The sequence below is a fragment of the Strigops habroptila genome, chromosome 1 (genome assembly GCF_004027225.2).
Source record: "Strigops habroptila isolate Jane chromosome 1, bStrHab1.2.pri, whole genome shotgun sequence".
NCBI classification, from domain to species: domain Eukaryota; kingdom Metazoa; phylum Chordata; class Aves; order Psittaciformes; family Psittacidae; genus Strigops; species Strigops habroptila.
The window spans coordinates 119,137,231-119,160,301 of NC_044277.2; the positions used below are offsets into that span (position 1 = coordinate 119,137,231).

Below are 23,071 nucleotides of genomic sequence, written 5' to 3' on the forward strand. Positions count from 1 at the left end.
AAAACAGGTTGTTTGGCAGTTACAGAGCTGTATTTAAAAGCTGACTGGTTTATGTCTCTTGAGTTCAAGAATGCTTCTAAGAGAGCAAAACACCTTTTGGGTTGTAAACCTGGTTTTAGATTATATGGGTTTCAAATTATTTTACCAAATATGGTGGTCCTTCAGAATTATCACTTATTTAATTTAAAATAACAAATTACTTTTATTTAAAAATAACCATGTTTTGGCAAGTTGCATGCCATTCTGGTGCAGTTGTCACGATTAAAAATAGGATAGTATTGCTATATTTGGCAGCCAGTACTGTGGTAGCACAGTGTAACTTGGGCAAGAATAAAAATGTCTTGCTCATACTTTTATATTCAATGTTTTTGTCACAGTGTAAACCTCATGAAGACCAAATTAGACCCAGAAGGACTGGGCATCATATTACTGGGTCCCTTTCTGCAAGAATTCTTCCCTGAGCAGGTAATCAATAGAGCTTTATTGCTGCAGAGCATTGTCTATTCTTGTCTTTGAGATTCATTAAACACTTCCATCATTATCACAGAGCTGTTTTTAATAACAGGTATTGCATTCGAAGCAGCTGACCAGCAAATCATTTCTTGTATTGCACAACAAACTTTCGTTTTGCCTAATGTGTCCATGATTTTGTTAGCTTTACGCTGGAAGGAAACTCCACTGTAGCAACAAGTTCTAAAATCAACTTCAGGAAATATATAATCACTTTGCATATGAAACTGAACTGGTTCCTTACTCAGAAAGTTCACCTACGTTTGTTTTTTCTGAGAATAAATGACCATACTGTTTTTGTCAATCTTGTCTGCTGTAATTGCTAGCAAATGGGAAAAGGTACAAGCATCTTTAAAACTATTTTTATGTGTATCTCTAATAATATAAAATTTTTGACAGTTTAACAGAAAGACGTGATAGTTATGTTTGGCATATGTTGAAGTCAGTGTCTGCCAGGGTAATGGAAAATTCCAGAACAGGGAACTGGTCCAGATGAGAGCTCTCCTTACAGGCTTATGGAGGCTTGTGCCATGGCCATGCAAATGCTTCTATCAGTGGAAGAGGGAGGTTTCTCCAGGGACAGAAAAATAGGCTGGTGGAGGCAAGAGAAGGCCTGAGAGGAGTACTTCTTTGGAGGCTTTTGTAGAAATGAAGATGAATGTCTTTCTCTAAAACACTGTGAGGGAACAGCAGATGGTAGTGATGGTTGGAATTGTTGATGTTCCCCTTTATACAATATTTGAACACGTAGCTAGTGCTGAGGAGATCTAGATTTCATTCCTTCTTTGATGAGAATATTCAAAACCCCATTCTTACTCTCCTCGAAAGTAGTAAATGCGACCTCAAAAGCAGGAAGGTTCCTCAGCTTTCATGTTCAAAGCTGTTGGCTTAAACAAAGATCATTCAGCCTGAGAGAGCAAGCCAGACTCCTTAGTGCTGACTGTTTTGGGCAGTCACTTGGAGAGGGGAATTCCTTAATTCCCTGGTAGCCCTTTATGTGGGAAGCAATTACTGTGCAAAATTCTTAACATCCATGGGGCAGGAACTGGAAAGCAGCACTTCTTTTCCTTCAGGGCAAGCATCCCTTCCTTAGAGAAAAGTATAAGTGTCCTCATTCTTTCCCAGCACAGCTCGATTTTATTTATCTGTGAAGCAAGTTCTGTAAGTAGAGTTACCACTTATTACTCCTTTTCACCACTCCCCCTCCACTGAAAAGCCTGGGTTGCTGTGGGAGACCCATACAGGGATAAGGGGTTTGAATCATGTAAGAGGAGAAAAATGAATGAGGGCTTTTTGTAATCTGATGGACGTACTGTAACCCGATCAGATTTATTCTTATTCCAGCCTTTACCTCAATCTACTTAAAAAAGGGATAAGCTTTTGTTTGGAGCCTAGTCCAGTAGGCATAAAAGAGATGATATTACACCTGATTTGTTTCCTGATTCAGTGAAATGCAAAGCGTTTCAGTCCTTTTAGGACTAAAGCATTTAAACACCCAGAATGGTAAAGGTGACAACTGCAGCACATCTGCTGTTAGGCCTTGGCTGAACAGCTGAAAACACCTGTTTTCACAATGAATTTACAGTTCAAGTAGTTTACAGTTAGCCAGGTGCAGGCAAAAATTACTTCTTAGCTCTCAAATGAGGGGCTGGAGATTGGATCTACTCCTTAGTAAATATTTAACTTTGTGGCATCCAAACAGTCATACACACAAATGTGGCTACTACGTAAGGTGTCTGCCTTTAAAGATTAGGATGGTCAATGCTGAAGTCGTGGCTCACAGATGAACACAGAAAATCCTGACTTGCTCTTGGGGTATTACCTATTAATTTACTGACATCGTTTTTGGGTTTTTTTGTCCTGATGAGAAAGGTAAAATGAACAAAATTTTCACATCATCTAAAAGAAATTGTATTTTTTACAATGTCCTTGAGTTTTCCTGCTTAAGTGCATCTGTCTAATTGTAAATAGAATTGTATGATTCTGTGTGTCACATGAAACTGTCTTCTTTCTACTAGGACTCTAGGGTTTCAGAGTCATTCACTGTTTACCATTACAATGGACTGAAGCAATCGAACTATAATGAAAAGGTAAGATTTAAGAAACCTAAATCTAGTCCTAATAACAATTAGTATGCAAAACTGGCTATAGTTACAGGCAAAATACTCAAAACCATTTTTACAAAACTATTACTTTGATAATTTTATTCCAGAAGGATATATTTGGAATTGGAAACTGTGTTGTGCTCCTGAACGTATTTTAGGCAGTGTACTGGATCAGTTGGCTAGACCACATCTCTTTAAGCTGCACATTTTGAATACAGCATTTCCCATCCTTATCTATGAAAAGTGGAATCTCAACTGTAAAAGGACAGTAGAGTCACATAGACAAATTGCAACATGTATAAGTAACTCTACATCTTGATTGAGATGTTTGGATTTTTTTGGGATATATTTTAGTAGTCCAACTTTGCATCAAAAATTAATATTTTTTGGAACCACTTGGGGGGGAGGAGGGGAAATGACGTTTCATTTTCAGCTTTCTTGGAAGAAAGAGTATACATGACACACCAGGATTGCTTCTACGTGAGTTCCTGTAATAGCATTTAGGGTAGAAGAGTGTAAGGCGTTCATAGACATGGGGAACGAAAATGGCTTCAAGTAAGAAGACTCTTTGAGAAAACGTAGATACTCTGTCTTTGGCATAGCTTGGAGATGAGTCCTTAAAATTACCCCTGTGAAATCTCCAACAGTTTCATACCCAAAAATGTAGGCAAATGCATTTATTTTTACTATTGAACATATATACATAATCAAGAAAATTTAAACAAGTTTTTGTTTTCTGAGGATTCTCCCTATAGCATTTTAAATATTGTTTTCTGAACAGAGCTGATTTACAACAGAAGTTCCACTTTACGGAAAATCAAAACTCCATAAAGATAAGTCTAAGGAACACTGTCCTTATAAAATAGCAGTATGAACCTTTGCAAGTGCAACAGTAGGAGAAGATCTGTTGTCACAGAATTTTTGCATTGCATTTTCTCATTTATTTTTTTATGCCAATTTGGACCTCACCTGTTGAAGTTAACAGTCAAATGAATATGGCCTGATCAGGATTTTCAGGCACTTGAGTTTTAAGAGATTTTTTTTATTTTTCCAATTTCATACCTCATTTCATTAAAAAAATAAAAAACATGTAAAACTTCATGGATTTGATTTTTGTAATCAAAAGGAAAAAGTGTCTTAACAAACCCTCTCCTACCCAATGAAAATAATCATCTCACCTTAAGCATTTTCAAACAGACATGGGCTGCCATAACTGGTTTCATTTTGGCAGGTCATGTATGTAGAAGGCACAGCCGTCGTTATGGGTTTTGAAGAACCAATGCTGCAGACGGACGACACTCCTGTAAAACGCTGCTTGCAAACCAAATGGCCATATATCGAATTACTGTGGACCACAGATCGATCACCTTCCTTGAACTGACAACATACAACCACAGGATCCGTGAGTGAGGATACAAGGATTGGTATTGCTTGGGAAGTGGTTTGCTTTGACTGTGCGGAGTTATACACTGGTATCATTGATGAATTGTAAATAATGATTACAAACACTTTTTCAGTGTTAATTGGAATATTTAATTTTTTAATCAGATTGATTTCTATTATAATAGTTTGTCTTTTTTGGCCACTGTAGTACTGTTAATGTGAGTTATCCTTGAAAAAAAAAAAGCCTACTTAAAGTCTTAATGTTATTTTGCCATCTCATGAAGATTTGAAAAATGTCTGATATTGCAGAATCTGCATATTAGATGTCAGATCTTTAAAACGTGAAACATATTCAGCTTCCTCTGAATCATATAGGCATGTTCTATTATTTAAATTATATTGGCTTACATTACAGTACCATAATGTGTGGACTAGACTGGCCTTTGCACTGGATATGTTTTAATGAGTTTAAATTTTTTTGCGATTTTACCTAAAATTGAATTTTACCTGAAGAGCTTGCACAATGTCACATCAATATGATACATTTTTAGGAATATCAATAAGTATAATTCATAAATACTCTTTCTTGGCAGGTGTATATTACTGTGGCTTAGTTATCAGGCATGTTAAAAGTGAACAGAAAATCTGAGGAAAAATAGATGTATTAATATTTATTTGAATTTGTATAAAAGAAATGTAAAAACGGCGGAAAGAATTTCTTGTTCTATAATCCTTTATTCAAACTTATAATATTGCCAAATACCTCTTCTCAATTTGTCCAAACAGCAGTGTAAGCCAGCGTTACTGTATGTGTTAAGTGCATGAGAACATCTGTTATTACATTATTATATTCCTTTATTTATTATCAACTTGTTAGCCCTAAAATAAAATCTTTTCCTTGAACCATGATGTCTTAAGTTTGATTTTAATCAAACTTGTTCACTGCTTCTCTGAGATGATGAAAAGTGACCATGGGTTTAGAAATGTGAGGTTTCAAGTTGAACACATCGGGGGGGGGGGGGGGGGGGGGAAGATATTTTACTGCATCTTAACTGTGATTGCAGAGGCTCTGCTATTGCCACCGGGGCTGGATTTCACATTCCAAATCAGTTATTCTTAAGATTCTATTTTCATATGTAAATAACAGTATAACTCCAGAATGATCATCATGCAGGAAAACAAACTGATTTGGTTGAAAATGAGGTGTGTAGTGTCGGGGGGAAACAGTTGTTGGAGAATGTGCAAGGTAAAGCATGTGGTAGTGGTAGAAAGAGAATATCCTGTGTGTGACCCTTGCAGATAGTCTTCTGCAAGACTGTACAATGTATCTGTCAGGTTTGCATCTGGAAGTGGGTGAACAGTATAGATGTGTGGTGGGTCGGCCTTGGCTGGCTGCTCCAGCATGAGCTCCTCTCTCCACAAGGTCACAGGTCCCGCCAGGAGCCTGCTCCAGTGCAGGCTTCCCACAGGGTCAGAGCCTCCTTCCGGCATCCTCCTGCTCCAGTATGGGTCTTCCCTGGGCTGCAGGTGGGTATCTGCTCCACCATGGATCTCTAGGGGCTGCAGGGGGACAACCTGCTTCACCACAGGCTGCAGGGGGGCAACCTGCTTCAACACAAACTGCAGGGGAATCTCTGCTCCCATGCTTGGAGCACCTCCTCCCCTCCTTCACCACTGTCCTGGGTGTCTGCAGAGCTGTTTCTCTCGCATATTCTCCTCCTTCTCAGCTGCCCCACAGCATTTTGCACCCTTTGTTAAATTTGTGATCACAGAGACACCACCAGCTTTGCTGACAGGCTCAGCTTTGGCTGGCAGCTGGTCCATCATGGAGCCAGCCGGAACTAGCTCTGTGCAGCATGGGGGCAGCTCCAGGTGACTTCTTCTCACAGAGGCCACTGCTGAAGTGCAAACAAGTTCAATGAGGACTTGTTTAAAAACGAACTTCTGAAGTTCCCGTGACTATTCCTTACTGCAGAACTCAGCAGCATGCCTTACCTCTTTTGGAGATCTCTTTTTCTGGAAAAAAGTAATTCCTTTGCAGATGACAATAAGTTGAAGAGATTCCTTAATTCATCTTCTCTAACCCACTTAACTTAGAACACAAGTATTTGGTCTTGCTGTGTGGGCCTGATGCTGAAAGACTTGTGCAACAGTAGTATCACTATTCAAAAGTATATAGATAATTAAAGCAGAGTCTCTTAATCTGGACTGCCTGGCAGGTCTGAAACTTTACTTGTCCTGAAATAGTCAGGTTTGACAGATACTTGCTTTAGCTGGTTTTGCACATTTAATATAAGTGTCTTTGGGCAGACTTGCACTGATGTCTTGGAAGGTGAAATGTCACTTTTCTTGCTCTTTCTCCTGGATTCTGCTGTCTGTCTTGGCTTGTGCTAGAGTATCACACAACAGAGTCTGCACTGAATCACAGCCCGAATCTGTTAGAATGAACATCCTTTCTCTAGTCCACTGTCAGATACAATTTATGTTCTATCTAACAAAAAAAAAAAAAGCCCAGCTGAGGTGAGACCTGTGTATAAGCATTAGTTTGGATTAAAACTTCTGTCACACTCCAGAGAAATATAAGTGATGCTTAGTGTGGCATAAGAACCTTTATTCCTGTAACCTCCTTTTCCTTCATACTGCCCAGTTGTTTGAGGCCTGGCTTCTGGTTTACTTCATATATTTTTGACTACAGAGACTAACTAACAGTGCCTAATGGAACTAACAGTGCTGAATGGAACTCAGCCAGCTCATCCAAGAGCCGCAGCCAAGTGAACCTTCCTGTCCTTTCCTCCCTGATGAACAAGATGGGAGAGATTCTGCCTTTATGGAAATTCACCTTTTGTCCCCTAAAAGAGTGATTGTTTAGAAGGCAGACTTAAAATATGGGGGGCATTAATGTTTGCTACTTTCGGTTTGCTTCCACAGAAAAATGACTAGAAACCTATATAATTTTCAGATGTTGTACTGCTCTAAGTGCTAAAAAACATAGGCTACTTATGTGTGTGTGTGTGCATATGTATATATATATCTATGTATGTATTACAGTTTGCAAATTAAGGCTTAGTCAATAAGTCCACAGCACTCTATGGGATTAAACACATGCTTTAACTAACCAGAGCAAATTGTTAATGCTAACTGTAAAGAAAGCACATAAACTAAATTTGCAATTAAATGGCATTTTGATTACTACTGTAGGTGAATGATTTTTTTCTGTATTTCACAATGGTTCAGTTTTAATTGCCAAATAAAGGTCAGTATCTTCCAAGAGACAACTGGTGTCCTAAGTGGCAACACGGTACAGTTAGCAGGCCCTTGGACAGCTGGTCCAGAAAACTGGATTCTCCCTCTCACGTCTTGAAGCCCTGTGAGACACAAAATTGTTCAGCGAGGTGCTGGTGTCTCTTTGCTCTAAACTCACTTCCATAACAAAGAGATGAAGGGAAAGAGGTCTTGGGGTCAAGTGCTGGTTGAATGGTAAAAGAGAAATTGTTTCCACTTTGATGTATGCTGAAGTTTACACTTAGATACTCTAAATAAATTAGCTAAATAAATAATGGAAAGACTACTTCCAGTGCCTCATATTAGCCCAGGTGAGTAATATTTGAAGGCTTAAGGCTAACTAACATATTTTTGCTTTGATAAAGCCTGAGCTGTTCAAGGCAAGCAGCCTACATGCTACACATCCAAATGTAAATATTCTTGTTATAATCCGCATGAAGACCGCTTTCAAACAGTGAACCACTGAAGCACTTGCAGGACACTTTGGTTTTAAATACTTCTCCTGAAGTTCTTGGCTTTATCTTTCAGACAGTTAGAAATAACGCTTATCTGAACCATCTGTATGCTTTTTAACTATCTCTTTTTGTTGTGATGACGAGTCTAAGCAAAAGGAGCCCAGGATGGGCCTGGATAGAGTAGGGAAGTGATGTGGGAGTAAAATCCATTAGGATAGTGAAATGGGTAGATCTACACAACAGTTCATGAGCAGGAACAAGAACCTCCATTAGTGCAATGCATTCCGCAGAGCATTTGCTGTCCCACTGGATGACTGTCTCCAAATACAAAATACAATACAAAGTACTGCCTATGTAATGGCTCCAATTACAGTTCTGGGGAAAGCTTCCTACCTACAGAAACAAAACTAGGAAACAACTAAGAGAAAAGGTAAGCTTTCCCATGGGAATTGGACACTTAAGCTTCTGTACTGTCACCTTTTGAAAAGATTTAACAGTAAAATTGTAATTAATTTTAAAAAGATTTATGTTAAAATCCCATATTATTCTTTGAAATACCCTTCCTCTGCTAGCAGGTACATTACTGAACAAGATCAAAGCTTTCATAGTAGAGCCTTCTATGAAATACTAATATTTAAGTTTTGCTTCAGCAAAACTTTCCACAGAAGCCTTGACTGATCTATTTTTAAGATTGGAAAGACCATAATGACATATTAACCTCACCAACTGCACATAATATAAGATGTGGAAGTCCACAACATGAATCTTGCATTTTTCTGCGTATATTACTTGGTCCCACATCTGACCTTCCACTTATTCTGTAGGGTAGATAATGACTTCTGGACTCTTGGCCAAATGTTCTTATAAAAGCTCTCTGTCCTGGCTCCACGTCAGGTTCTAGAGCCTATCAAGGCTTTTTAGTTTAATATTCCAAGCAGTTCATGTATCGGGTCACAGGTACGCTGAAGACCAAACTTCAGTCAGCCAACAGCTGGGGCAGCTGCTTCCTCTTGAGCAGCACAGATCACAACGTCCAGTCCAAACATTTCTAAAATCTGAGGAAAACAAAGTCTGGAATAAGCTTCCATTGATCAGAACAGGCCCAGGTTATTTAGGGAAACACTGCAAATCCTTCAAAAACTAGAAAGGTTATTCTTTCCATTTATCTTTTCGAAGTGATTTGGAACATCCTAGCCTCATGTCTCCTTTATACAAAGAAAAAGGGAAAAAAAAAAAAGAAAAAGGGTAAGGAGAGAGGTACTGCTGTATGTTAACACCTTGGGAGTAAGAGGATCTTGAAAGACTTCCTTCTTTTCATTCCACACTGCTCTCCATACAGGTTTTAGCACTGATGGCCATTTGAAGCCCTTTTTTCCTTTTTTAAACTTAGTTCAAACCAACCAGGATAAGTGGCATGTATTTCAAACTGAATGACAGGCGCAAGGGCAGCATGTGAGAACTGCCTATGTTCTTGCCGTACCCCCTCTGCTCTTCATTTGTGTGAACACTCGCCTGCAACTGTGCTAATTACTGCATTTTACCTCTGTTTTGGATAGATCTGTACAAGATGGATACAGCAGCAGAATGTGCTGCCTTCTCACTCCTGGGGTACCATCTGAGCAGTTCCCCGAGCACCAGCAACTTCCTTGTGACACTCAGCCCTGGAACTGGCTGTTGTGGTAACTGAGAGCAAGACATAATTATTACGTAGCATAAGGCAACACAACTTTCAAATGCCTTTTAAGAGTAGGCATTAACCCTACAAGTAATTGGGGTACTTCTGAATTTATTACTAGCACTTAGATCTTGTTCAATGTAAAATAACAAAACAATGTCAATGGCAATGTTTCACTTTAACAGCAAGAATAAAGTCAGCACAAATGTAAGGCCAGTAGAATTAAGGAATATTAAGAGACTGCGGGGACAGCTAAGGGTCACACTGTTAATGCTGGAAATAAACACACTGTTCTATTTTTGTGAGCAGGAATGTCAGTCTTATCTGAATAATCTTGCCATAAAGCACTTAAAATAAAATAAACACAAAAGTAAAGAGAACAGAACCTCAGAACAAAACAAACTACTCTCAGCTGCTTTCATAGGTATGCTCTACTGTGGCATATTTATAAATGAGTTCTCTGATCTTTCTCTGATATTGTTTTGGACACATCTATATTATAAATGCTGAAAACAACCCTTTCTTTCCTCCTAATGGAGTTGATTACACAGAAAGTAAAATGTTTCTCCTTTTCTTCATACTTTTGAGTTGGCCAGAAAAAATACAAGTAAGAATACTGTTCCCTCAGGATGTGGGTGTGATGCCCCATTAGCTGTGTAGCATTTCAGGCAGTCAGGTTTTATATATTCTTGACAAAACCAGCTAGAACACTATTGTGGGCTTCACAGGGCCAGAACAAATCAAGACAGCATTTATACAGTCTTATTGGTTTTAATTACTTTTATGAAGCAATATTAAGAGGAGCTTTCTAAAAGCTCTGCTCAGTGTCAGATGCAATAAAGTAGTACTGGTTATTTCGGTGGGAAAAGAGGCGTGACACCTGCTCCTGCATGGAGCTGTGGTACAGAACTACATCAATGCTTTCCTTCTGCACACATGTAAGGTGCCCTCTTCAGCATATTCAAACTTCGTGTAGCCAGGAAAGCACTAACAGAGCAACTTAGAGGAATGCGTTTCCTAATGCACTGTGTGGCTGGGTTTACATCTTTCCTGTGGTTAGAAGGCATTTTTTGGTTGCTGTTTCTTTCTTTTTTTTTTAATAATAGCCACGCTGACAGTCACATAACACTCTGATGAAAGTCTGTTTTCTCTTCCTATGCACCTTACTTTCCTAAAAGGGTGCACTCCAGCTTAAACTCTTGAAAACGGTGGAAGTTGAAAGGAATTCAACCAGAAACCACCAGCCTCAGCTCCACCATGTTCCCTTGTGATCATGACTGTCCAAACACAGCCACAGGTAACTCTGCGGGGCAAAGTTAAGGGATGTCCTGCTTCGCAAGCGTTTCTCCCAGCGTCACTGGTGGAATCGCATAGTAAGATGAATCGGTTTCCCCAGATGCACCCTGGTTGGTGCAGTAAACCACCCGAGCACCGTGTTCAGACAGGATGGAGAACCCTGCCCTCCCTGCTGCGGGGCCCCAGCGGCCACACCGCACCCACGCTGCTGCGAGCACCATCCCCTCCGGCAGACAGCGCCGGGGGCGTCGGGCGGAGCGGGGCCGAGGCGCCCACACCTCCGGCACTGCTTCTCCCTCAGCGAGCGAGGCGCGGCTGAGACGGCCCCGGGCGGGCAGCGGGGGGTCCCTCGGGTTCAAACGCTGCCTCGTGGAGGAAGATCTTCCCGCCGAGCCACCTCACTGCCGGTGGTGCCTCACCGCGGCTCCGCGCACCCCGGGGCCGTCGGCAGCCGCGGGGCTCCCGCTGCGCTGCGCTGCGCTGTCCGCCGCGGGCGCCGAGCGCGGGCCGCCAGGGGGCTCCCGAGCGCAGCTGGCCCCTCGGCGGCGGCGGCGGCGGCGGCGGGGTGAGTGTGGCCGAGCCTCCCCCGCCAGCCCCCCGCCCCGCCGACAGCGCACGCCGGCAGCCAGAGCGCCGCGGGACCGCACGGCAGCTGCTCCGCTCCGCTCCGCTCTGCCCTGCTCCGCTCCGCTCTGCCCGCGGGAGCCGGCCGTGGAGGGGGCAAGGATGCTGCGCCTCAGCCGCGGGTGCCGCGCCCGCCGCCGGCAGCGGCCGTGCCCGCTGCTCCTCCTGTCAGCGCTGCTCTGGGCGCCGGCGCTGGTGGCCTTCAACCTGGACGAGGAGAAGCTGACGGTGTACAGCGGGCCCCCGGGCAGCTACTTCGGGTACTCGGTGGACTTCTACATCCCCGACCACAGCACGTGAGTGCCGCCGCCGCCGCGCAGGCTGTTCCCCTCAGCGCGGCCCCGGGGTGGCGGGGACCGGGCTGTGCCCCAGGGAGCGCCGCCGGGCCGGGGCTGCGGGCAGGCCGTGGGGAAGGCGGTGGGCACAGCCGGGGTGACAGTGCCTGGCCCGCCGTGCCGGGGCCGCCGCCTGTCGGTCTCCGTCGCCCCGGTGACTTGTCGGTGTGTTTCGCAGGGTCAGTGTCCTGGTGGGAGCTCCCAAAGCCAACACCACGCAGCCAGACATAGTGGAAGGAGGAGCGGTGTACTACTGCGGCTGGCCCGCCACCCAGTGCAGGCAGATACCCTTTGATAACACCAGTAAGTGAAACGTTGGATGTCGTGAGTGATGCTCGGCTGTGCCCAGGTCCCCCTTCAGCACAAGTTTCGTCCGGGCTCGCTTTAGTTGTGTCACTTCGGGCTGAGTATCTGCAGTTGGTTGGAGAAACCCCGCTCCTGGGAGGCTGTATGCATGTGGTGCGCTTGTGGGGAAGGGTTTAGTGGTCCTGAGAGAAATAACAGGAATATGACCTCTAGGAGCTCTGTGTAGTTCATCTTAATAACTGCCTTGTTTTGTTTCGGTTTTGATAATGCTTTAATGAAAAATGTTTTTAGCAGATTCCTCAGTTTGAAAATACTGGGGGGAAGATGGGTTTGAGTGCTCAGAAGGCAAACCCCCCAAACCCATGTCTCACACACTTCCCTGAATCCTGGAACTCACAGGATTGCTATTTGCTGTTATTTTCAGCAAGGGGTTTTCCATCTGTTCAGCTGGATGAGGTACCTCATGTGGCATGCTTACTGAATTCTTTTCAGCAAGAGAGAATTTTACTTCTGATATTGGAAGCTAGATCCTAACTGATTTAGGCACAATGAGGATAGATTATATCCACTTCCAAAGTCCCAAGACAGATGTTTCTTATTTAATTAGAGGGAACAAACGTTTTAAACAATTCAGGCTGTTTATGTTTTCTTTTGTCTCTTTATAGGTCTTGAAAATAATTTAAACCTAGTGTTTGCAGGGACTTTGAAACTGATTCATTCATTTAGGCAGACTTTGACAGTTTAATCATTAAGCAAAAGTTGTGATTCTTTAGGTTATATTTAATCATAACATTTGTGGTTTATTTACATGTGAACACAATGCAATTCACTTTTTTCTAAGAGCACAAATTAAATTAGAAGAGCTTACTTAAATGTATCAAGTAAGGAGTGCAGCTCCCTACCGCTTCCAGCTCTAGCCACCCACATCCTACTACGATGTTAGTGTCTAGGAACTCTGCTCAGGATGACCCTCCCATCATTCTGGGAACTCTTCAACACAGAGTAAGAGATAGTTCCTGTATGTGTATGTGCCTGCTAAGGCATATAATACTACCTACAGCATATGGTTATGTATAAATATGAATTCACATAGACATTCACATACATAGACATGTACACACAATATTTTTATTGTCATATGTCCTGAGTGTATATCTTTAAAATAAGACCAGTTTAGGAAATGTTCCTGTTTTTCCATTTTATTGTTAGATAGTTCATGTAACAGAAGTGGAATATATTATCTATGCAAATCAATTTCAGCTTTGAATAGAAAACTTACAGACCAAATGAAAATTCCGTTGCATTTTGAAAAATGAATGAAAATCTTTTGATGAAGCCTAGAAGGTTTCATCTAGTTTCATCTAGGTTTCATCACTACGTGGCCTAGAAGGACTTCTGGCTTTCCTGTGGGAAACTTGGGACAACTCTGTACTCTGAGTAGAGATGTCCTTTTGTAGATACTATGTTTTGAATAAAGGCACAAACACAGGTTGATGAGTATGTTGACAAGGCTTTGGACTGTATCATACAACTGTTCAGCTTGTGATCTCCAAAGTGTGGTTCATTCAGTCTGCCTGAGATGGTTGATTGTGTACTCTGGATAGATGACTTGTGGACAGCTGAAGTTAAGCCAGAGCGAGCCTATTGGGTAGATAGATGGTGCAGTGTAGGCAGGTTTAGCAGCGTTGTCATTAACTGTCTAATTCCAGTACCAAGGCCAGTAAAGGTGCCATTGTGCACAGTTCAGCTATGGCACCTGCTCTCACAGACTGGGATCCTGGGAAGATTTGCATAGCTTGTACCAACATCTGTTCTTTATTGCCAGGAACATAAAGGCCATCTCCAACAAGCCTTAGATGACTCTTTTTGCTTTAGTATAGATGTATATTCATGTCAGTTTTTTCTCTCCAAAATACGCTACTTAGAGGAGTGTGTTCTCCATCTTTTTCTCTATTCCCCCAAACAGAGTAGTCGACATGAGCTCTATCCTAAATGATACTATTTCAAGTAGTCTGTTACACACAGTTCCTTTTGGAACCTTTGGCCATTGTATGCCTAAGGGGACTTAGATAGTCCTTAATAAATAGGGGTATTTTCAGTTTACAGCTCTTTCTTGTACAGGCACCTTGTGCTCGTTATGCCTTCTCCCTACATCATCACTCAGAAATGCTGCTATTCCCATTTTATATTTATATTCACACTTTTATATTTATTCTAATAAACAGAAAAAAGTCAGTCTGAGTTGCCAGAGATCGTATAGGAAGTTGGTGATGATACTGGTAACTGGTTCAGGATTTTTTCTTCTCCTCCAGTTCCTTAGCCACAAGATTATCCTTTTTCCCAAAACAAAACCACCGAATAATTGTTAGAAGACTGGAAACTCAGCTCTAGCAGCTCTAATTTTAAAGATTAATGCTTCATGCCTCATAGAAGATTTTTAAAAGTCTTGGAAAGCTTTGGGAATGTTTTCTGAAACAAAACTGAAGAACTACAGAGGCTGCTTCAGAGCTGGAAGATTTCATTTTGATGCATTTTTATACAAAGCTTTCTCTCTAAAGTACTTTTTTCTTGACTAACCAAATAATATCAGCTCTTTCAGTTAGATTCACTAAGCACCATAAAAGAGACAAAACTGCTGCACAATTGAAAGCATTTTAAATTAAGTTCAGAAGTAAAAATTGAGTGGAACTAGAAAGAAGAGTATAATGTAACACTTAAAAGGCAGTGTGACCCAACAAATAGATAAAGAATTTACTAAATCAGTATTTTTCAGCCACAAGAGTTCAATCGAAGACTTCTAAAAAAAGTTGTAAAGAAAAGCAGAGTCACAAGTACTGTATCCCAAGTTAGATTCTGCAGGTCACAGAAACTATGACATTTCCACCATAACGTAAAAATTAGAGAGATCAACAAATCCAAGTGTTGAAAACCACTGGCTTAAATTATACGTAAGCGTGAGGGCTCATGTATTCCATTCGCGAGGACTGGGTATACACAAATGAAGCTCAGGTACGTTGCATTCAGTGCAAGTTTCGCTCCGCCATTGAGGGGAGAACATACAGTGCACTTGCGTGTTATTTGGACTTCTACTGCCACAAATAAGTGTTTAAGTGGACACCTAATTGCTAAGACTTGTATGTAACAGTACAGATTATCCTACTGTTTTCACAAGAACAGAGTTTCAAGAAGAGTTCTTTCATTTGCAAATGCTTTGTTGTTTTTTGTATAAACACTGTTAATATCTCGGTCCTAATAAGTGAAAACAGTGAGGACATTGACCAGTATTGGACATTCTTGAGTATCATGATGTTACAGGTGTGGAGTTGCTTTGCACTAATTTATAGTTATCCAGTATTTTACAGATATTGGGGATGGATAGATAAGCATTGTTATGGGGCTGTAAAGTATAACAAACTAAACAGGAACAAAATCTCTCTCTGCATGCATTTAAGGCTTGTTAAGGGGCAATGATGAACAGGGTCACAGTCATAAGTCAAAGAAGGGAAGGAAGGAAAAAAGAATATGTTGAGTTTGTAAAGTATATAGTGTCTTAGATAGAGGGGGCACTTGTTCAGAAAGTAATCTGAGGGAACCAAGTAAGTGACAGCTACCTTAGTGAAAAAAAAATAGGCTTGCTACGGTTAATATTATGATGGTAAGTGCATCCTGACACTGATGTAAGACAACTTGAATGTTCGCCAGTGGATCAGAGATCTGACACTTCAAGAATTGCACCAACAGTAACTGGCAAGGTGCATCTAACTTCCCTTCTCCACACAGGCTGTGACACTCAGGACTAAACTCCATTCTTTGTGTCATATAAGCTTTAAATGACAAAAGACAAATCCTTATTGTTCATGAAGCTCTCTTGTTCCTTTTTTTCTCAGAAACTAAGATCACATGAGGGAGTAGACATTGCATTGGTAGCTAATGTACACTAAGTAGGAACACTTAGTATTCAATTCAGTACTCAATTCCCAGTGAAAGATATAAGAACACCTTTAAAAAAATGTGTCATTACTTCTGAGTGCCATGTTCCAGCTGTCAGACTGGGATCCTTACTACTAGCACTGATACTCAAAACCAAGACTACTCCTAAAATCCTCTCTGTGGCACTGTGCATATGGTAGGATGCGCAAGCTGGTCTAAGTGCTATAAGCAGATGCATGACTTGTGTTCATGTGGAAATGTGTGTGGGCTAAACTTCTCTGTCGAGAAGATAGCTTTGTTGGAGTTAACAGAGGCGGAGTATCTGCAACCCATTCCTAAAAGTAATGCCACCTGACTGAAATTGTTCAACCAGCAATTCTTCCTGGTTGTCAACTAAATTTCTTAGCTCACCTATCTCTGGTCTTCATAGTAGCTAATCCAGAGATTTCCAAAGCAGCAAGGTGATTTACTTTCAAACTGACATCAGTAATTAATCCTATTGATGAAATACAGTTCCTGACAAGGGACGGGGGAGCAGAGATGGGAGCGAGGATGAAATTTTGACATGCTGTAGGATTTGAGCCAACCCATCCATAAGCAAGTCATGTAACTGGACATTCCCATATGGGTTGGCCAGCAATATGGCCTCCAGCCAAGAAGGGGCTGTAGCAGGAACTCTTCGTGTTTCCTGCTGTTGATACAGCACTGACTCTGCAGTCCCATGTTTGCAGTTCTTTAAAGCTCCCTAAATCTGGGCACTGGGGTCAAGACTCTAGGAAGAAGCTGAAAGCACTGCTCTTGAAAGCACAGCTAGTGCTTTAACCTGCTCCATTGCAGCAGGAAACTGAGAAAGTATAATGGAAGGGTTTTTAGTATCCCTTTACTCCAGGAGATATGGACTGAAGGGCAGAGACTCTTCTCCCTTGTTTCCCCGCTCTGTAAAGCCATCCTGTTGCATTGCAGTGTAAGGCTGTGATACTCTTTGAAACTCAATGAGAGGACAAGGGAACAAGTGTTGGCATCATATTAAAGTTCTGTGATCTGTCTTTCCTCTCTTAACTACACAAAGCTAACTTCTCCTTTTCAGTTTCTCTATTATGAGATGAGGTTTACAATGACTATTTCTGCTCTAGCATTGAGGTAAAATTACCAAGTCCTTGTTTAAGCTGGGTGCTCTTCCGTTCCGCTGCCAGGAGAGGTAGCAGGAGAGCAATATGAAGGAAACTCTCCGCACTTGATTAACTGGGGAACTTCTGAACCACTCAAAGCATCTTGCAGCCAGAAGCAAATTTAAATGCCCCCTGAAGTGCACTATTGCATTTAAAATCTGGTAAAAAGCTAATAGTTCAGATTTCAGAAGCTCATTATAATGGTAACTTTTAATTCTAATACTTAACAGACTGCAACAAGTTTTTATGTTTTAAATTAAGCTCCTAAAGGCAGATTTTTAGATACCACTTCCTCTAAGTTTCCTGAAGTCACTGGGGTGTTGTCTTTGCTATCAATTAACTTTACCAGTTTTAGTAAACCAGGTTTTATTTTTCTAAACTAGCTGGAGAAAATGTGAACAGCCTCTGAAGAGGAACAGGGCAGTGGGATGTAGATCAGTTCTGGCCAAGCGTGCAGTTGATAAAAAACATGAGCTGATCTGGCCAGCAGTTGAGCTGATTGTAACAGAACCCAGGTACTGTGTAAGGAAAGGATGTATCGTGGGACTCAAGAGGTTTAGTTACATGAAAAAATCATTAGCTGTAGAGATGTTAAGATGCTAGGGAAAATTTAGAATCCTGTTACAAAACAGAATTTGCATCTGAAGAGAAAGTGCTGAGGGAGAACTTTGCTGTTCTTTTAAATGTTGACACATTTCAGTCCACTGTGCCAGTAAGACCTTATCTGGAGCCTCACGGTTCACTTGTAGCATTCTGATTTATAATAGACCCTCATGAGTTTCTTTTATAAGTCTCAGCCTTATCTAAAGAAGGGAAAAAATACCCTTAGCTATGTTAGTTCAAGCTCTGAGGTCTTAATTCGCTTTTGATCAGATTGTACTTAGGGGAAAAAAATCCTGTTGGGTTTGGTGATTCTTTCTTTCTTGATTCATGGAATGAAAGTCCAAATAAAGCTCTCTAGATATGATCTATTAAATTAAAATAACTCATTTGAATAGCATCTAAGGCACAATAAAAACCAGAAATTCAATAGATGTTTGCAGAATCAGATAAATCCCAAAATAGAAGCAACTTTTTGTGTCATGCAAGGGTTTTGCATATCCTTACTGTCTCTAAACACTATAGAGTCCTTTTCCCCCCAGCATTAATGTCGAAAGCAATTGCATGGCCTGGTTCTCTGGATCATAGTCTTTAGCTTTGCATTTGTATTCTGTTGCTCTGTTGAGCGTCTAATAGCAATAACCCTGTGAATGCTACTGACTTCCTTTTGCTCAGAAATGGGTGGTATCATTGGAATCTTTTATGGTAGTGATACCAAAATGATACCACACTGCCATGGTGATAGGGTTGACAAGATGCCCTCTCTTCCCTCAATTCTACAATATGGAACCATGTATGCCAGTACGAACCCTTCCCTCTTTCTCTTCCATTCTGTAAGCCAGGACCCTAATGATGCTCATTTCAAAGTTGAATTAGGTTGCTCAAAGGCTTGTGTAGCCATGTTCTGAAGCTACTCAAGGATGGAGATGCCATAGCCTCTCTGGGGATCCTGTTCCAGTGCTTAATCACCCTCCTGAGAAAGAGTATTTTCTTTATGTCTAATCAGAAATTCCCTTTCTGCACCTTGTGTCTGTTGCCTCTTTTCCTTCTGCTGCATATCTCAAATGGGACTTTGGCTCTCTCTTCTCTTTACCTATTGAACACCAGATGAAGTGCAAATAGATTCTCTTTTGCTTTCTCTTCTTTGGACCAAACACCTGCAATTCTTGTAACAGTGTCTCAAAACTGTATATAGAATTCCAGGTGTTGTCTCCGTGTGAGGGGGATATTCACTTTCCTTGACCTACATGTATTTATATAAATATAAATGTTTGTTGGTTTTATATGTTTGTATTTCCATTTTATGTAAATATAGATAGGTTGAGGTGAGTATTCACCTCTACTCTGTGTATATATAATTATGTATAAATACATGAAATACATATATTACATTTTGTATTATCTGTATTTATTTATATGTATGGATGTGCATAGATATATACACACATGTGTCAGAACAGGTATTTGAAAAGGATTTGCCATCCTGGATGTAGTCTGAGTAGGTACAGCTTAGGGGGCAGAGTGTAACTGAGCCTGCTGCAGGTGCTTGGTTAATGGCCATCTGTGTTTATCCAGTACATACAGACAAAGAAACACACACGGAGCAAGTAAAGATAATACTTTTCAAAGTTCCTGAGCAGTGAGAAACTTACCTGACACAGTTGCAGGTGTATCACCTAGCTGGATTTGTTGCTTTGATTAGAAGCATTTTTTTCCTGTGTTAAGTTTGATTAAAATGTTTTTATTTGCTTTTGTTCATTTGAGTATTTTCAAGTTATACTAGAGGATGCATTTTACTTCTAGTTTTAAAGAGCCAAATGGATCGCAATGAGCCACTAGCAGTGTTTGCAAATACATCTGTTTCTTACGCAGATGCTGATTACTACAACAAAGAAATATTTGTAAGAGTGATGTTTGATTCATGCCTGTTAAACAGTTTATAATGTACTGACTCAGTGACTGAGAGACCAGTCCCTGTAGAAAGCACCAAATTTAGTCTAGTATGTGCAAATGATGGATTGGCATTAACACTTGCTCTAGGTTCAGGTTCTAATTCCTAAAAACTAATCTCTGTACTGCTATTTTTACATAGGTTTGCTATTTACTGAATTCAAACTTTTCTACTTGTCCAGCTACTCCTTTGGCAATTTAAGGAGCTTTTTCCCCTTGGTAGTCCGTAGGTACCTCAAGTCTAAAAGACTGGGTGAAGGAATGCTGATTTTGAGAATCATATTTCATCATCTCCAGAGCTGCTTCTGGAGCTGGATTTTGGGGCAGTAGCAATGTATAGGAGTCTTGGCTCCTGCAGTAGAAAACTAGATGCTTTTGTGTTGCTGAAATGCAGTTTAAGGGTGCCCTTGCACCTACATTCATATTTATACATGTCTCTGCTCTTTCTATGCTCCTTCTTGTCTGGGCCTTAGCCTGCGATACAGACTGCTGTCTTAGGCAGTAGAATTAAGAGTGACTCCAGGGCTGACTTTGAAGCCAAATTTGCGAGTTGTCCAGGCTGTTGACCATCTGGAACAGCTCCTGGGCTGGCTCTGAAACAATCCAGCTGGTACTCGAGGCACTCACTGGACCGCTGTGTGGACAGGCTCAGGCGTTGTGTGCCCAGCCCAGCTGCTGCCTTGTATTCTGGCTGTCCTTACACTGGTGTCACGTATCGTGATACAAGATAGCCTGGACTCCTTCCTAAAAGGGGCCAGGCATTCTCTTCCAGATGAGAAGATGACATTTAAATGCAACCTGAATTCAAGCCAAGATTTTGCTGTTCACAGAATTGTAGCTTAGCCCCTGGGTAAGGTACAGTATAGACATAGCCTATGATGTGCCTCAGATCCCCATAAATAACACAAGGAGAGATATTTCTTGGTCATATAAGGGTGCTCTCAGGAAACAGACATGTTATTTTTTTAAATGCTTACATAACACAGTTTTGAGGGATGTATCAAAGACAGAAATATTGATTGGTATATACAAAAGATGAAACTATATTTTAAGGCACAACCTTAGAAACTGGGAATATGACTCCATAGCTCCAGCAAGGATCCTGATCAAAGGTGATTAGAAAATTTCTGACAAAAGAGATTTAATTAGGGAGAAAAAGCTATTTATTAATTTGTGTGTCTGTGGTAACTTACTAATCATCTTATAATGAAAATCCCATGCCACATGATGGAGGATTCATACTACACTATGTGCCGCTAAGCGCAGTGGGTGTGTGTACAGTTCTTGCAGATTTACTGATAAATTCAGCTGTGGTTTTATAAATCCTGCAAACAGTTGCCCTAGTTTTAAACCTAACTTCTTTTCAAATTCTGGTGTACTTTGCCAGCAGACAAGCATGCTGTCTTGATTAAAAATGTAAGCTCTTTTTAAGTTAGAATACTGGTTGTGAGTATCCTCAGAGCCAGGCTAGCATTGGCTTCTGTAAGCTGACCATGGCTGATTTTCAAGCTTCAAAAGCTTTGCTTCTATCAAGACCTCATCTGTGGACATTGATCATGTTCAGATTTGAAGGAGCATTAAAAAAGAAAAAAAGAAACCTTTAAAGTTTAAAATTGTCTGACGTCACTGGACAAAATAATCACAAGTGGTGCTGCCAACAACTAGGGAGAAGCTGGCAGGTCCTGCAATGCAGCGTGGCAAAGTCACTCTCTCCCACATTCTTAAAGTTTAGGCATAACTTAAATAAAATATCTTCTAAAAATGAATATTTTTGGAGTGATTTTAAGTTATACTTCCTGAATTTTTAAGATCTAAATGTTCCTAACATTTTTCTCTCTCATATCCGTAAGCATGGGTTTCCATACTAGCTCCTGTAACTGGCACAGCACAGAAACAAGTATTTGTATGAAGGAAGATGTTTTCTCAGAGACTTTCAAACTTCCACAGATGCGTTCTCATTCAACTTTTCTTCTTGTTTATTAGAAAAAAATACAGAGTACCCTTGTCCTCCAAATAAAATGTACTTTTCTTACTACTTCAGTTTATATCTATAACATTTATGAGGTTACCATAAGCTGAAGTAACTGGTGATCCAACAGCCTAGAAAAGCATTGAGGTATCGCCTCTATTCTTATCGGGCAAATCCCAGGAAGTGTTGGCTCTTCAAAGAGTTGGGTGCATTTTTCCTCAGGTTTAAAAATTGTATGCAAATCCGTAGGATATAATCTGACATACTTTTTTCCTACATTCCAAGGTAGACAGTATATGATTTTATTTTCACGTAGAGGGAATAAAAAGGATTGATTCTTGTGAAATCTCTCCTGATAGGAACCAGAAGCAAACATAAGGGAATGCAGATATAAGGGAAAAGGAGTAATGCCCTGCTTGTGTATAAATTGAGAAGTTCATTAGGAATGACTGGTAAGGGAAGAGCATAGCTCATGACCATATGGGAAATCAGTTTACTTCAGAGAACTGAGGGTGAAAGGAAGGGATGTCTGCTTTTTATTAAAACCTGAAATGCATTATAATTGGCCTGAGTCTTTGCCCATATGGCTTCTCTTATGCTGACATCTGCAAGAGTGTATATAAAGCAACATTAAGAAGCTGTCTCTTGTGGCAGTGTGTACACATGTAGTTCTGTTAAAAACTAAGTCCTTTGCTATCTGTAGTGTTGGTCTTTGAATAAGCATGCTGAGAAATGTCATTTGTTTGACAAAAACTAATTATGGAACATGGGTTTTGCATGGCATGGGAAGTTTCTACCACATATGAGAAAACTTTTTAGGGCTTTTCACCTATTTTTGTAGATTCCTGTTCATTCTTTATCATAAATTCCAGATAAATCTTTCTTGTTGCTGTTTGTTTGGGGGTTTTTTTGGCAGGGGGAAGCATGGTTTCTTCTTTCAGTCCTTTTTATTTTTTTTCCTGAAGTTTAAGTATAACTATTTTTAATTTTCATATGTGAATTTAAGTTGTTTTCCACTGACCAGTGAAAAGCTTAAATGATACTAGAAAGTCCATTTCCTATTAAGCTGATAGGACGATGACAGTGGATGCAATGTAATATACCCATTGGTCTGTTCACTTGTATCTGCAATTCTCAGGGTAATACTGTTTGAAAATAAGCTGTCAACTGCTTCTTTCTTTCTTTGTCAGACAACAGGAAAATTAAAGTCAATGGCACCAGGGAACCTATTGAGTTTAAGACAAATCAGTGGTTTGGGGCAACAGTCAAAGCTCATAAGGAGAAAGTTGTGGTAAGTCTTATGCATTCGGTATTCATTTGGAGATAATATTCATTTTTGTCAAATGTATATCTTTAATAGCTCTTTATGGGAAAAAAAACTGGATCATGGAAAAAGCTCTAGGCTTATGCATGTATTATAAAACAGATAATGTGTATAACACAGCAAAAGAAAGCAGCCTATAAAATCAGGTTGAGCTGGTC

General features: G+C 40.7%; 2 protein-coding genes across 6 annotated transcripts in view; both read left to right on the forward strand.

Moving 5' to 3' along the window:
- MINDY3 (MINDY lysine 48 deubiquitinase 3) overlaps window positions 1–4,904 on the forward strand; it is a 51,996-nt gene extending 47,092 nt beyond the window's left edge. For all 5 annotated transcript variants that reach the window (XM_030480099.1, XM_030480120.1, XM_030480110.1 and 2 more), the window contains 3 exons: window positions 378–465; window positions 2,529–2,600; window positions 3,847–4,904. In XM_030480099.1, the coding sequence (XP_030335959.1) occupies window positions 378–465; window positions 2,529–2,600; window positions 3,847–3,996 (310 nt within the window). In that variant the 3' untranslated portion in view covers window positions 3,997–4,904. The remainder of the gene's footprint in view (window positions 1–377; window positions 466–2,528; window positions 2,601–3,846) is intronic.
- Window positions 4,905–11,355: 6,451 nt separating this feature from the next.
- The window catches only part of ITGA8 (integrin subunit alpha 8), a 112,148-nt gene continuing 100,432 nt past the window's right edge, over window positions 11,356–23,071 (forward strand). Inside the window, 3 exon segments of the mRNA XM_030495772.1 lie at window positions 11,356–11,626; window positions 11,844–11,968; window positions 22,780–22,880. Of these exon segments, the coding sequence (XP_030351632.1) occupies window positions 11,433–11,626; window positions 11,844–11,968; window positions 22,780–22,880 (420 nt within the window). The 5' untranslated portion in view covers window positions 11,356–11,432.